A 12,375-nucleotide genomic window follows, 5' to 3' on the forward strand; every position below is an offset into this window, starting at 1 on the left:
GGTTGTGTTTTCAGTCATAATGGAACCCATGGTAGTTGTTGTGTGTGCTACAGTCAATTATGATTGCATTTCATATCTTGGCTAGAAGACAACGTATCCGCAGACATCGAATATTAGCTATCCGACCATATCAGGTAAATCGAAAATTACAATGCATAAGTGTGGTGTCAGGGAAAGTTGTAAGTGCAAGCTAACATTTTCAAAGGCAAACCAAACAAAAACATAATTACTTTTACGAGACGTGTTTGAGCCATCATGTGCATTAGTAGCACCATTTTTTTTACTTAGACTTGTATGTTGACTTCTTCATATCATGTTTATTTTAGGTTTTTGTGGACTTTTCTTAGTGGATGTACAATCATTGCGAATTGAATTGTGGCGCAGTGGTCTAAGGCACTGCATCTCAGTGCTAAAGGCATCACTACAGACCCTGGTTTGTTTCCAGCTGTGCTTGCAAGTCCCATAGGGTGGCACACAATTGGCCCAGCATCGTCTGTGTTAGGCTGGTATAGAAAAAAATATGTTTTTTTTCTTAACTGACTTGTGTGAGGATTTATGTCTATGTTCTATAACCCACTACTATATCACGTAAGACTGAATTGTTTGAACAGCTGTTGTCTCTGTGTGTGTGTGTGTGTGTGTGTGTGTGTGTGTGTGTGTGTGTGTGTGTGTGTGTGTGTGTGTGTGTGTGTGTGTGTGTGTGTGTGTGTGTGTGTGTGTGTGTGTGTGTGTGTGTGTGTGTGTGTGTGTGTCAAGGACCGAGCAACATGCTGAGACTGCTGCATGTTGCAAAACTGTAGATAACAGCCCAGCAGATGCTTTGTCCTTGTGTTTGTATGTGACAATGTTTAGCAACACGGTGTGACTTGCTGTATCTTACAAAGTTGTGGTTAATCAGGTACAGGGAGGGGGAGCTCATCACAAGGTTTGATTGAATTAGAAAACACTGAATAACACAATAACAGATAACGGGAACTGAGTAGTTGCAGTAACTAGGGTGTGATACCAGAACAGTGAATCTATACATCGACAGAGGGTGGACTCCAAGAAGCGCCAAGAGGTGGGGGACCAGCCTGAGCACCTGCGATAGGCTGGGGAAGTCTAAACCAAGTCTAAACCACGCTCAGCCTCGACTGTGATAGGCCAACAGACGGGTTGGAACTATGTCTATCACAGTATAAGAACAACTGTTTACGTACATCCTGTCAGTTCTCTGTTTGCCCTGCGAGGTGGGACAGAGAGCCTGTATATATACGAAAATTGCATTTACCATTTATTGCTTGAATTTAATTAAAGATAATTAACGACAGATTCTGTCTTTTATTCTTCCTGATACCGGATTCGAAAAACGCAACTCTAACGCTTGCCTACTTAAATAAAAATTGGGCGTTTCAGGCCCTGGAGTGAACATAATTGAACACTCAAACTCTACCAAAAACTAGGGCTGTGGGGCTTACGTTTCCCTTTCTTAGCTAATCATTTGGACCAACGACAAAGATGGCCGTGGGGATTCCCCCAAGGGCATAAGGCAAGGGTATGTGTTTAAAACGCAGTCAAAACTTCATGACATTTGATCACATGATTTTTGTAAAAACATGTAGGCGCAAGTCATATAATTGTTAAACTTAACGCAACACACTAAAAGACGGTGACCTATGATGGTGACTGACTTGAGAACATTGATCGACTCGAACAAGCCCAACGACATTCACGAAATGAAGTCATGGGCGTTGATTGGGCAGGCCGAATGTTTCCTCTATGCCACTGGCTAGCTAGTTAGCTTACTAGGGGAGGCAGCCTTCGTGTATTTGCATTACACTTCAATGGATGACCGGCACGATGGACGGATGTCTGAGGGATGTTTGAAGCATGTAGACGAGAGTCGCCCCGGTCCCCCGAACGCATGGGTAGGAGATGATCAACACCAGTACGAGGAAGCGCAGACGGAGAAAACGGGTCCGAATGTCCCTCCATAATCTATTAGCAACAAACTTTTGAGCATTCACTAGCCAGCTTGCTGCTAGGTGACTAGCTAGCTATCATATCAAACATGAGCTAACTCGTTGGCTAATTAGGGGCTTTTTAGAGAGCGTTGTTAGGGAGTGTCTTGTTCGTGGTTAGTTAGCTAACAGTAGCTAAAGATTGGTACGGTTAGTGAACGTTGGCTAGCCGTTAGCTAGCTGACGCGACGTGATTCGCGGGACATTGACCTTGTTCACTGGCTAATAACCAGCCAGCTAGTTAACTAGCTAGTAAGTTAGCAGTAGTGCCAGTCAGAAATTATTTTAAGAAATGTACCAGCCAACAAGTCCGATGTAATTACGTGAAACTAACGTTAGTCAGCTGAGTGGCACTTTTGCAAACGTTAATCCTTTGTGAATGTAGCTATCTCAACAAGAACCGGCTTCTCTGGAATGTTCCGCTTAACGTTTGCTAGTTAACTATTAACTTAGTTACGGCACACAGCGTATACTTTGCCCCCCGGTCCGCCAGAAATGGTTTATTTCTGTAATTGTAATAGTTATGGTCTGAGTATTGACATGAATAGTAATCGTTAGCTAGCGAAAATCTATCGTTATTTTTGGGCCTGTTGCTCGTGTCACTAACTCGAGTCTACTCTGGCATTGGCATAGCCAGCAGATTTGACCCACCTGCTTACAGAGCTGTACTAGGGTCAGAAAGTATTCCTCTGTATATTAAGACCCCAAGGAGTCGGCACAGGATATGGCTCAGAAAACGTACTTCAATCCAGGGATGAGAAATGCGTTTTACTTAGCTCTACCATTATCCTAACTATTACACAGAGAAGGTTGAACGGCTGTTTTTTGCAGTCATTTAATCTTGTTAGCGTAACAGTTGGGATAATGGCACAATTCGGAGTACAAGGCATTTTTCATCCTGAATTAAGGTATGTTTTCTGAGCCATATCTTGTGCCGACTCCTTGGTGTCTAATTATACACAAATGTTGTCCGACCCTAGTACAGCTGTAAGCAAGTGGGTCGGATCTGCAGGCTAGCATTGGCAATGACATGTATCTAGTCATGTGAGAGGGCCTTACTGTCTCTTTCGAATGTATTCACGTTTAATATTTAAAATGAACACTATTTCAATATCAGATTTTGCATTGTCTGCAGGAAATATGGCAAGCACATCAGTGTATCCATATGACTTCATTGGATAGCCTGTATCGTTATGGACAAAAAAAAAACAGGCGTGTATTCAGTTGGGTGAAGCTAGTTAAACAAATCTAGGCCTACTCTATGCAAGTACAGTGTGTGTGATTGTAGTTGTTTTCTTGTCATGTCATCAGGTAATGGAAAAATAAATGGAACCCTAGTGGAGCGAGAGGACACCCCTTCTGCCCCTATTCCTGTGGCTGCCCTTCATTACTCGAGCAGCAGGCAACATGAAACTTCTAACTTGAAACCAAAACCTCCTGGGAAGCTCCTCGCCATTCACTCAAAAGGCAGTCGTAATAGCCATTTTAAGAACAGTATGAACTGCAAAAATGACACTCCTTCAGAGTTGAAAACACGTGATAGCAAGAGGAAGTCCATTGCTTTACCAAATGGCGTTGTGCTCCACAACCCTGGTCTGTATGCTAACGGCTACCCCAGCAAGCCTGGACCAGACAGTGGTGGCACTGGTTCTGAGAGTGGATACATCACTCCCAAGAAACGCTGGGCTCAGAGGAGTGCAATGGCTGAGGAGAGTGTGACTGCTGGGCAGGAGAAGGCTGTTATACAGGCAGTTATGGTCCCTAACAAACATGAGATGGAGCCTCACACTCCAGAGGCTGCCAAAACAGCTGCAGGCTCTCTGTCTCCCACCTCCATCAAAGGTGCCCCACCTGTGGCACAGGCCCCTGTGGATCAGGTTGGTGAACTACAGTGTAGGACCTCAGAGGAAAAGGCTGCAGCATGCTCTGTTAAAAAGCTCGAAGACAGGCTGGGCAAAGCCAAGCTTACCTCCAAAAAAGAGGACTCATGGACCCTCTTTAAACCACCCCCTGTCTTTCCTGTGGACAATAGTAGTGCTAAGACAGTGCCCAAGATTAGTTATGCAAGTAAAGTGAAAGAGAATCTAAACAAAGCAGCAGTCCAAGCTGCAGGTGACTCCTTACCTCCCCAGTCCCAGGTGCCCACCAGACTCTCCCAAGTCCCCATGTCTGCTGTCAAAACAATCACCTCCCCTAGCTTCACCAATGGACCCCTATCTGGAGAGGGGAGTAGCTGCCCTCTCCCTGCGCCCCTTTTTAACTCTACTGTTTGCACTGCCCCAATGCCTGTCTCCCCTGCCAGCAAGTGGGAGAACGAAGCATCCTTGTCCAGCAACGGCACTGATATGTCAGGCACCCCCTCCATGATTACTAGAGAACTGAGAAAGGCCAGTCTCCTTGTTTATCCCCTGGGCACTTCAAATATGCAACCCGCCCTCTCCAGCGCCTGCCAAGTGGACTCACCTGCCGCTAAGACAAATCCCAAATCTCTGGTGGACATTTTCCAGAACCAGTGGGGGCTGTCATTCATCAACGAGCCCAGTGGAGGGCCTGGGGTGGGGCCGGCATTAGTGGGGCAGCCAGCCCGGAAAGGCCAGATCGTGGAGATCACCTTTCAGGGAGGTGGCCCTGCAGCTTTGCCTCTACAAGTCTCTGCTACCTCCACTCTGAGACCCGATAAACGCCTCTTCCCAAAGGCGTACGAGCAGGACAGACTCACTATCTCCCTAGCCCCTAGCAGTGTTGGTAAATCAGGCCCTCCCTTGGCTCCTGGCCCTGATGCTGGGCTGGGAGGCCAAGCCCCTGGCCCAGACCCTCTGAGGGGTGAGGCTGGGAGTAGAGGTGCCATAATGTCCTCCTCTTTTAAGCACCCTGGTACTGAGCTGCCTCTTGTCTCCCCTGCTCAACCTGTGTCTGTCCTGGCCAAGGAGCCCTGCCACCCCAAGGGTTGCGACCCAGGATCTTGTTGGGGGGCATTCGATCTAAAAGCTGCTGTTATTTATCACACTAAAGGTAGGTAGCTGTTCCATTCAACGTTCATTCACAAAGTTAATTGACCTGCTATGGCTGGTCCTTAGAACAGAAAGAGAATAGTGCATGTAATAATTATGAATCTATCACACTACTAAATATGTTTTATATTTTTACAGAAATTGAATATATTCAGAATTTACAAAAACAAGGTGAGTTAGTAATTCCTGCCGTATAATTGTAGAGAACCCGAAAAGCCTCATCTTTTATATTGGTATAGTATGTCTTGGCTGGGCAAATCTGACGTGTCCTACTTCCCTTCCTCTAGATTCAAATGGAGTTGTGTTCTATGATCAGTCCAAGGATGGGCCTGTTCAGTTAAGTCATGACTGAGCGCTACACCCTCTCCTGGCTGCTGCCTCATGAACCGGTGCCCTGGAGGAACTGCTCCCTCTCCTATCTTAGATTCATGTTGCAGGACTCCTTTGATGTGAGCAGCTTGTGCCGTAGAGGGAACACAGTACAGCAGCACCACAGACTGAGCCTCTTAACAGGGATGCTGTTATTCGGGAGATTACGGGATGGTTGAACAATGGGGGAACAAGCTTTTTGACGGGAAACGTGTCCACAAGAGTGACTGCTACATTTCTCCCTCAATTTCCATTTTCAGAGACAGGCTTGTAGAGGACATCATGTGGGATAATCAGTCACCACCTCTGCATTCCTGCCCCATCTTTGGAATCACAGGATACTGGAGAGAGATGGCCCCTCTTCTCTTGGCCTGTCATGGAAGACAGGAATTCCAAATGTTCACATTTGAACTGTAAGGTATCACAGATGCCTCATTTTGTATTCGGACCGAAAACAAATGGGAAAGACTTGGAACGTTTTAGAATGGTTGCCTTCTAGATGTGAAAACAGTGTGGAAAGATGGGTTTTCTGCTCAAATTCTAGTTTAGATGAAACCAAATATCATGGGGAGGCTTTTGTAAGCCCATGTAAAACAAATGTTTTAATTTTGGATTATGGAGGGGTTGGTTCCCATGTTAACTGAATTACACTAATTAGAAATCCCAGGTCATTGGCTAGACAGATGGATGGAATTTATTTGTGTTCAAGGTTCAAATCATGAGAACATGCATCCCTCTCCCGCCGAGGCCTAGTCTGTTTGGTGTGTTTGTTGTGCCTCAAGGTACGGTCTCAAATCTTTGGGCTCTGTTAATACTGGACTCTTTTTTTGGGGGGGGGGGTCCTCAGGATGTGGTGGTGGTTACCAACACTGCGCAGAGGCTATACTTTTTTCCCTTATCTTTTCATTTTCTGTTAATCAACCAGTTTATAATGACAGTTTATGCTTTACATGCTACCTCTACTTACCATCTCAATGCTCAAATGAATGCCCCATATTTGCATACCTTTTCTTTTAAGATTTTGTTTTTAAAAGTTCTGGGCAGTCTTTTTTCTCATTGCACAGAATAGTCGCTTTGGCAGTGTTCACTTTTTTTTTTTACTGTAGTAATGCTTTAGAATGAGAGATACATGCAGGGCAGTATTTTAATCAGAAATATGCAAATGTTCATGTTACAAGTCTCCTATTGACATCAATGCAGGATTTAGCTCAAACTTAGGACTGTTTCAAGTCTGTTTCACCTCCAGAGGAGAATTGTTAAATTCATATGGAAAGGAATTCTTGGCCTCTTTGACCAGGTTAGGCTGCTCCTTTCTGAGACTGTTAGATGTTTCTCTCTCCCGAGTCACCATAAGTGAATTTAATTAGCTTACATTGACTGATCAGCACTTTAAATCTATAGAATTAAAGCAAAAAATGTACTAAATTTAAATGTCTATTTATCCCAGCGAACTCTTTGGCTCCTAACAATCACTGCCATTTTCAAATAGGACAGCCTGTTTATGACCTAATATAGTTGTTGCCAAAAGTTGTTTGGCAATGTTGATCATTAACGTGGCCAAACTAAGCCAGGGGACATCTTTTGAACATTCTGTTTGTCAAGGTTAATGTGAAAATGAATCTTTATTTTGATCATGGCTAATTTATGGCACCTTAATTCCTTTTTTTGTCCCTTCTTAATTGCAGTTAAAATATTGGAAAACAATCAAATATCTCTGACCGTTGCATTGGGTACTAAAATAATACTACAGTGTATTTAGAAGACATCAGCGACTGGCGTATTAGAACGTACTGAAAAACCCAGTTCAAGGACCGCTGTCTTCTGTTATGACAGACAAATAGTGTGTGTGTGTGTGTGCGCATGCATGCATGATGTGTATCTTAACAAACATGGTCAAGGGTCAACACAAAATACAGGGTGCTTTTTACAACAAGAACATTGGAATTGCTTCGTCAAGTATGTCTCCACCTGCAAGTTGTGCCATGTCTCGACTGTTCATGCTGTCTTGTATTAAGTTATGTTAGTTTGTTCCTCACTTTTCTGTTCCTGCTGTAGTTATGGTAAGAATTTTAACAATCTATTAAAAATTACAGCTCATTTGCTGAAAGTTACTGCGTTCTTGTTATTTAAATGACTTACAGCACACTCAATTAAATCTTTAACTGTCCCTTAAATTAAATTAGTCATATCCATATTAGTGGTTGTTTGACAAATCTGATGTTTGAATGGATCAAGAGACATACATAGCCAGAAATGTATAGAATAATACTGGAGGACCTAATAGATTCTACACATGCTGCGAGCGTGCGCCTACAGTTGCTAGACAAGGAGGTGGTATGTGTGTTTTGAGCCATTGCTCAACACCCCCCTTTACCAATATAATGAGTGTGTCAGTGAGCAGAAAGAGGACAGACATGTCTGAAGAGAATGATGTGTACAGTATGTTGACTGAATATAGAGATGAGGTTCTACCTCTTTAACCTGTCACTTTAACACAATGTGATGCTTTATTTCCTTTGTTTCCTCTTGCTGTTGGTGTCTCCTGGAAATTGTAGAACTTAACAGGAGATGAAAATAAGGGAAATAATTTGTTCCACATTTGTATTAATAAAAGCTTGTGGAAATTATTTGTATGCAGTCAGACATTCTTTTGGTAAGGAAGTGAAATATCAGATCAACAGAGATGTAACAATGACCAGACAAAAATAGACCGATTTTATTATGCTATACACAGCATTACATATCTGACAATAGAAAAATATATCCACAGCATTCAAAATGCTTTTTTACTGGTCAATCAATAACAGGAAATACAAATAATCAATCTAGTAGTCAAACATTAGGCTACATAAAATAGTGAGATGTGAAAGGGTCTCTTTTCCACGCTTAAAAGGATAGACATTAAACATTGGCCATGCTGTCAAGCCGCGCTCAAAACAACTGGATGCTCGGAGTTGGGATATCTGACTACAGGGAGTTCAAGACAACTGGGAACTCTGAAAAAAATGAGCTTCGACTGGGAAAATATGTTTTGAATGGTCATCCAACTCCGGAATTGTAAGTCGGGAACGCGAGCCTCTTTCTAGTACATGCTAAAAATATTTCATGTAGTCCTCGTATCCTGTTTTAGAGAACTGCAACCATCGAATATAGAGCTTTCATTGTCTGCTTATTTGCCCCGTTTATTCTACGGTTCTGACTTGGTGTACAGGGAGAATATTGTAAGAACAGCCCATGTTCTGAATTCTGTAGCTGTACATTTCAAAACTGCTGAGCAAATTGTCATATTGACGACATCCGTCCAAGCTTACTCATTAACTTCTTGGTGACAGGGGGCAGTATTTTCACACCCAGATGAAATGCATGCCCAAATTCAACTGCCTGCTACTCATCCCCAGAAGATAAGATATGCATATTATTAGTAAATGTGGATAGAAAACACTCTGAAGTTTCTAAAACTGTTTGAATCATGTCTGTGAGTATAACAGAACTTACTTAGCAGGCGAAACCCAGAGGACAAACCATTCAGATTGTTTTTTTGAGGTCACTCTCTTTTCAATGAGTTTCATTGGGAATCCAGATTTCTAAGGGGCCTTCTTGCAGTTCCTATCGCTTCCACTGGATGTCAACAGTCTTTAGAAATTGGTTGAGGTTATTCCTTTGTGTAATGAAGAAGTACAGCCATCTTGAACGAGGGTCACTTGAAGTGTACTGTTAGATAGAGGCGCGTGACCAGAAAGCATGCTTCAGTTTGTTTTCTTCCTGTATTGAACACAGATCATTCCGTCTGAAATGTAAACAATTATTTACGTAAAAAAATACCTAAAGTTGTATAGCAAAAGTAGTTTGAAATGTTTTGGCAAGGTTTACAGGTAACTTTTGAGATATTTTGTAGTCACGTTGAGCAAGTTGGAACCGTTGTTTTTCTAGATCAAACGCACCAAATAAATGAACATTTTGGATATATATTGACGGAATTAATCAAACAAAAGGGACCGTTTGTGATGTTTATGGGACATATTGGAGTGCCAACAAAAGAAGCTCGTCAAAGGTAAGGCATGAATTATATTTTTATTTTAGCGTTTTAGCCTGCAGGGTTGAATTATGGATACTCTCTTTGTTTACATAGGTGCTATCCTCAGATAATGGCATCTTTTGCTTTCGCCAAAAAGCCTTTTTGAAATCTGACATGTTGGCTGGATTCACAACAAGTGTAGCTTTAATTTGCTATCTTGCATGTGTGATTTAAGGAAAGTTTGATTTTTATAGTAATTGATTTGAATTTGGCGCTCTGCATTTTCCCTGGCTTTTGGCCAGGTGGGACGCCCACATATCCCAGAGAGGTTAATGTCTTAATCGAAATTACGGATTGCCTCCTATCCACTCATCATTCCGCTCATCGTTCCCTTATATCTGAGGCTGGTAACTTATCCTCTGCAGCAGAGGTAACTCAGGGTCTACCATTCCTGTGGTCGACCTCATGAGAGCCAATTTCATCATTGCGCTTGATGGTTTTTGCGACAGCACTTGAAGAAACTTTCAAAGTTCTTGACATTTTCTGTATTGACTGACCTTGTCCCGCTAGCGAGACAACTTCTGGTGAAACTGGAGGGCGCACAATTCAAATAAATAATCATAAATATTATGGATTTGAAATATTTAGGTACATATAAGTGTCTTATATCGGCTGAAAGCTTTTATTCTTGTTAATCTCACTGCACTGTCTGATTTACAGTAGCTATTACAGCAAAAACATGCCATGCGATTGTTTGAGAATGGCGCCCCACATCAAAATATTTTTCCACCAGCACAGGTTTCATACATTCACATATAACAATGAAATATTCACTTACTTTTTGAAAATCTTCCTCTGATTTGTCATCCAAAGGGTCCCAGCTATAACGTGTAGTGTAATTTTGTTGAATAAATCCTTCTTTATATCCCAAAAAGTCAGTTTAGTTGGTGCCATCGATTTGAGTAATCCACTTGTTCAACTTGCAGAGAAAGGAATCCAAAGATATACCCCTAAACTTTGTTTCAACAAGTCATAATATATTTCTATTTACTCCTCAGATACACTGAAATGTAATCAAACTATAATATTTCTTTCAGAAAGTTCAATAGGATAACGATTTTAGCAGGTGCATCATTTCTTCAAGGCGCGCTCAAACACAAATTTCCAAGACCGTGTCCTTCTACTTAAACTGTTATTTCTTATTAGTTTTTGAAGTTACAAGCCTGACACCTTGAACATAGACCATTGACACCCGGTGGAAGCCATAGGAACTGCATTCAGGGAGCTAATTTACAATATGACCTTTCTATTTCATTTGTAAGAGGATGGTCTCTCTGAAAAAAAGATTCCGGTTGGTTTTCTTTGGATTTTCTCCTACCATATCACTTGTGTTATATTCTCCTAAATTATTTTAACATTTCTACAAACGTCAAGGTGTTTTATTTCCAATGGTATCAATTATATGCATATTCTGGCTTCAGGCCCTGAGCTACAGGCAGTTTACTTTTGGCATGTCATTCAGACAGGAAATGGAGAAAAAAGGGGCCTATACCTAAGAAGTTAAAGAAATGGACTGTTGTTTCTCGTTGCTTATTTGAGCTGTTCTTGCCATAATATGGACTTGGTCTTTTACCAAATAGGGCTATCTTCTGTATACCCCCTTACCTTGTCACCACACAACTGATTGGCTCAAACGCATTAAGAAGGAAAGAAATTCCACAAATTAACTTTTAACAAGGCACACCTGTTAATTGAAATGCATTCCAGGTGACTACCTCATGAAGCTGGTTGAGAGAATGCCAAGGGTGTGCAAAGCTGTCGTCAAGGCAAAGGGTGGCTATTTAAAGAATCTCAAATGTAAAATATATTTTGATTTGTTTAACACACGTTTTTGGTTACTACATGATTCCATATGTGTTATTTCATAGTTTTGATGTCTTCACTATTATTCTACAGTGTAGACAATAGGAAAAATAAAGAAAAACCCTTGAATGAGTCGGTGTTCTAAAACTTTTGACCGATAGTGTAGGTACAGCAGATCACCTTATTGTATGGGACACTTTTAAATGTACTTTTAGCGGACATTCAATACAACACTCATTATTAAAACAAAAGCAGTTTAGGTTAAAGTAGATTAGACTAATAAAGGAAATAACAGCACAGGTAGATGGTAATGGTACTTTACTATAGAGGGACAAAATAGTTTAGAGGAAAAACTAAAAGAATTGGAAGTACTTACTCAAGAACGATCAAGTGTAATTTAATACAAGAATAAAGCAAATGGGATGGAAAATTGTGCACTACATTTTCTTGAATCTTCAACATTGAAATGCTACCAAAAATAATTTACAGAAAGTAGTTACAAATGATTGAGTTATCCACCAAATTATATTTTGAAAAAGGAAGCAAAAACATGTAAGCATATGTTTTCATATCAATCCCCTCCATTTCCACTGAATGATGTTAACTGTAAGGAAGGATTTCTTTCCTAATAATAATAAAATAAAATTAACAAATTTACAGAAAGACCTGTGTGAAGGCCAATTTACAGTGGAGGAACTTTTTGAGAATATTTTCAGTCTGGGCTAAAAACAGGGCTTGATGGTATGCCAGTAGAGGTATATCAGACCTTTTTTTTGTACATAAAGATCCACTATTAGCATGCTTTAATTACTCCTATAAAAATGGTAGACTCAGGTGCTCAACAAGAAGGTCTGATTTCATTACTACTGAAACAGGACCCAGATGGTAAGTATAAAGATCTAGTCCATTTAAAAAACTGAAGGCCTCTTACACTTCATTGTTGTGATGCAAAGCTCCTGCCGAAATGCATAGCATATAGATTAAAAAGGTTTTACCAGATATTGTTCTTCCTGATCAGACAATTTTTTTTACATGTATGATATACAGTGCCTTGCGAAAGTATTCGCCCCCCTTGAACTTTGCGAACTTTTGCCACATTTCAGACTTCAAACATAAA

General features: G+C 41.2%; 1 protein-coding gene across 3 annotated transcripts; it reads left to right on the plus strand.

Annotated features, from left to right (window-relative positions):
- Positions 1 to 1,227: 1,227 nt before the first annotated feature.
- LOC135546578 (FMR1-interacting protein NUFIP2-like) lies at positions 1,228 to 7,491 on the plus strand. Of its 3 annotated transcripts, none has more exons than XM_064975131.1 (4): positions 1,228 to 1,534; positions 3,312 to 5,012; positions 5,150 to 5,182; positions 5,299 to 7,491. In XM_064975131.1, exons 2-4 carry the CDS (start codon positions 3,497 to 3,499, stop codon positions 5,361 to 5,363), a joined length of 1,614 nt encoding a protein of 537 aa, XP_064831203.1. In that variant the 5' UTR covers positions 1,228 to 1,534; positions 3,312 to 3,496; the 3' UTR covers positions 5,364 to 7,491. The 3 variants fall into 3 exon arrangements, with proteins under 3 accessions (XP_064831203.1, XP_064831201.1, XP_064831202.1); XM_064975129.1 differs by lacking the exon at positions 1,228 to 1,534 and adding an exon at positions 1,541 to 1,956; XM_064975130.1 differs by lacking the exon at positions 1,228 to 1,534 and adding an exon at positions 1,825 to 1,907.
- Positions 7,492 to 12,375: the final 4,884 nt, after the last annotated feature.

Source organism: Oncorhynchus masou, chromosome 9 (assembly GCF_036934945.1).
Source record: "Oncorhynchus masou masou isolate Uvic2021 chromosome 9, UVic_Omas_1.1, whole genome shotgun sequence".
Classification (NCBI taxonomy): domain Eukaryota; kingdom Metazoa; phylum Chordata; class Actinopteri; order Salmoniformes; family Salmonidae; genus Oncorhynchus; species Oncorhynchus masou.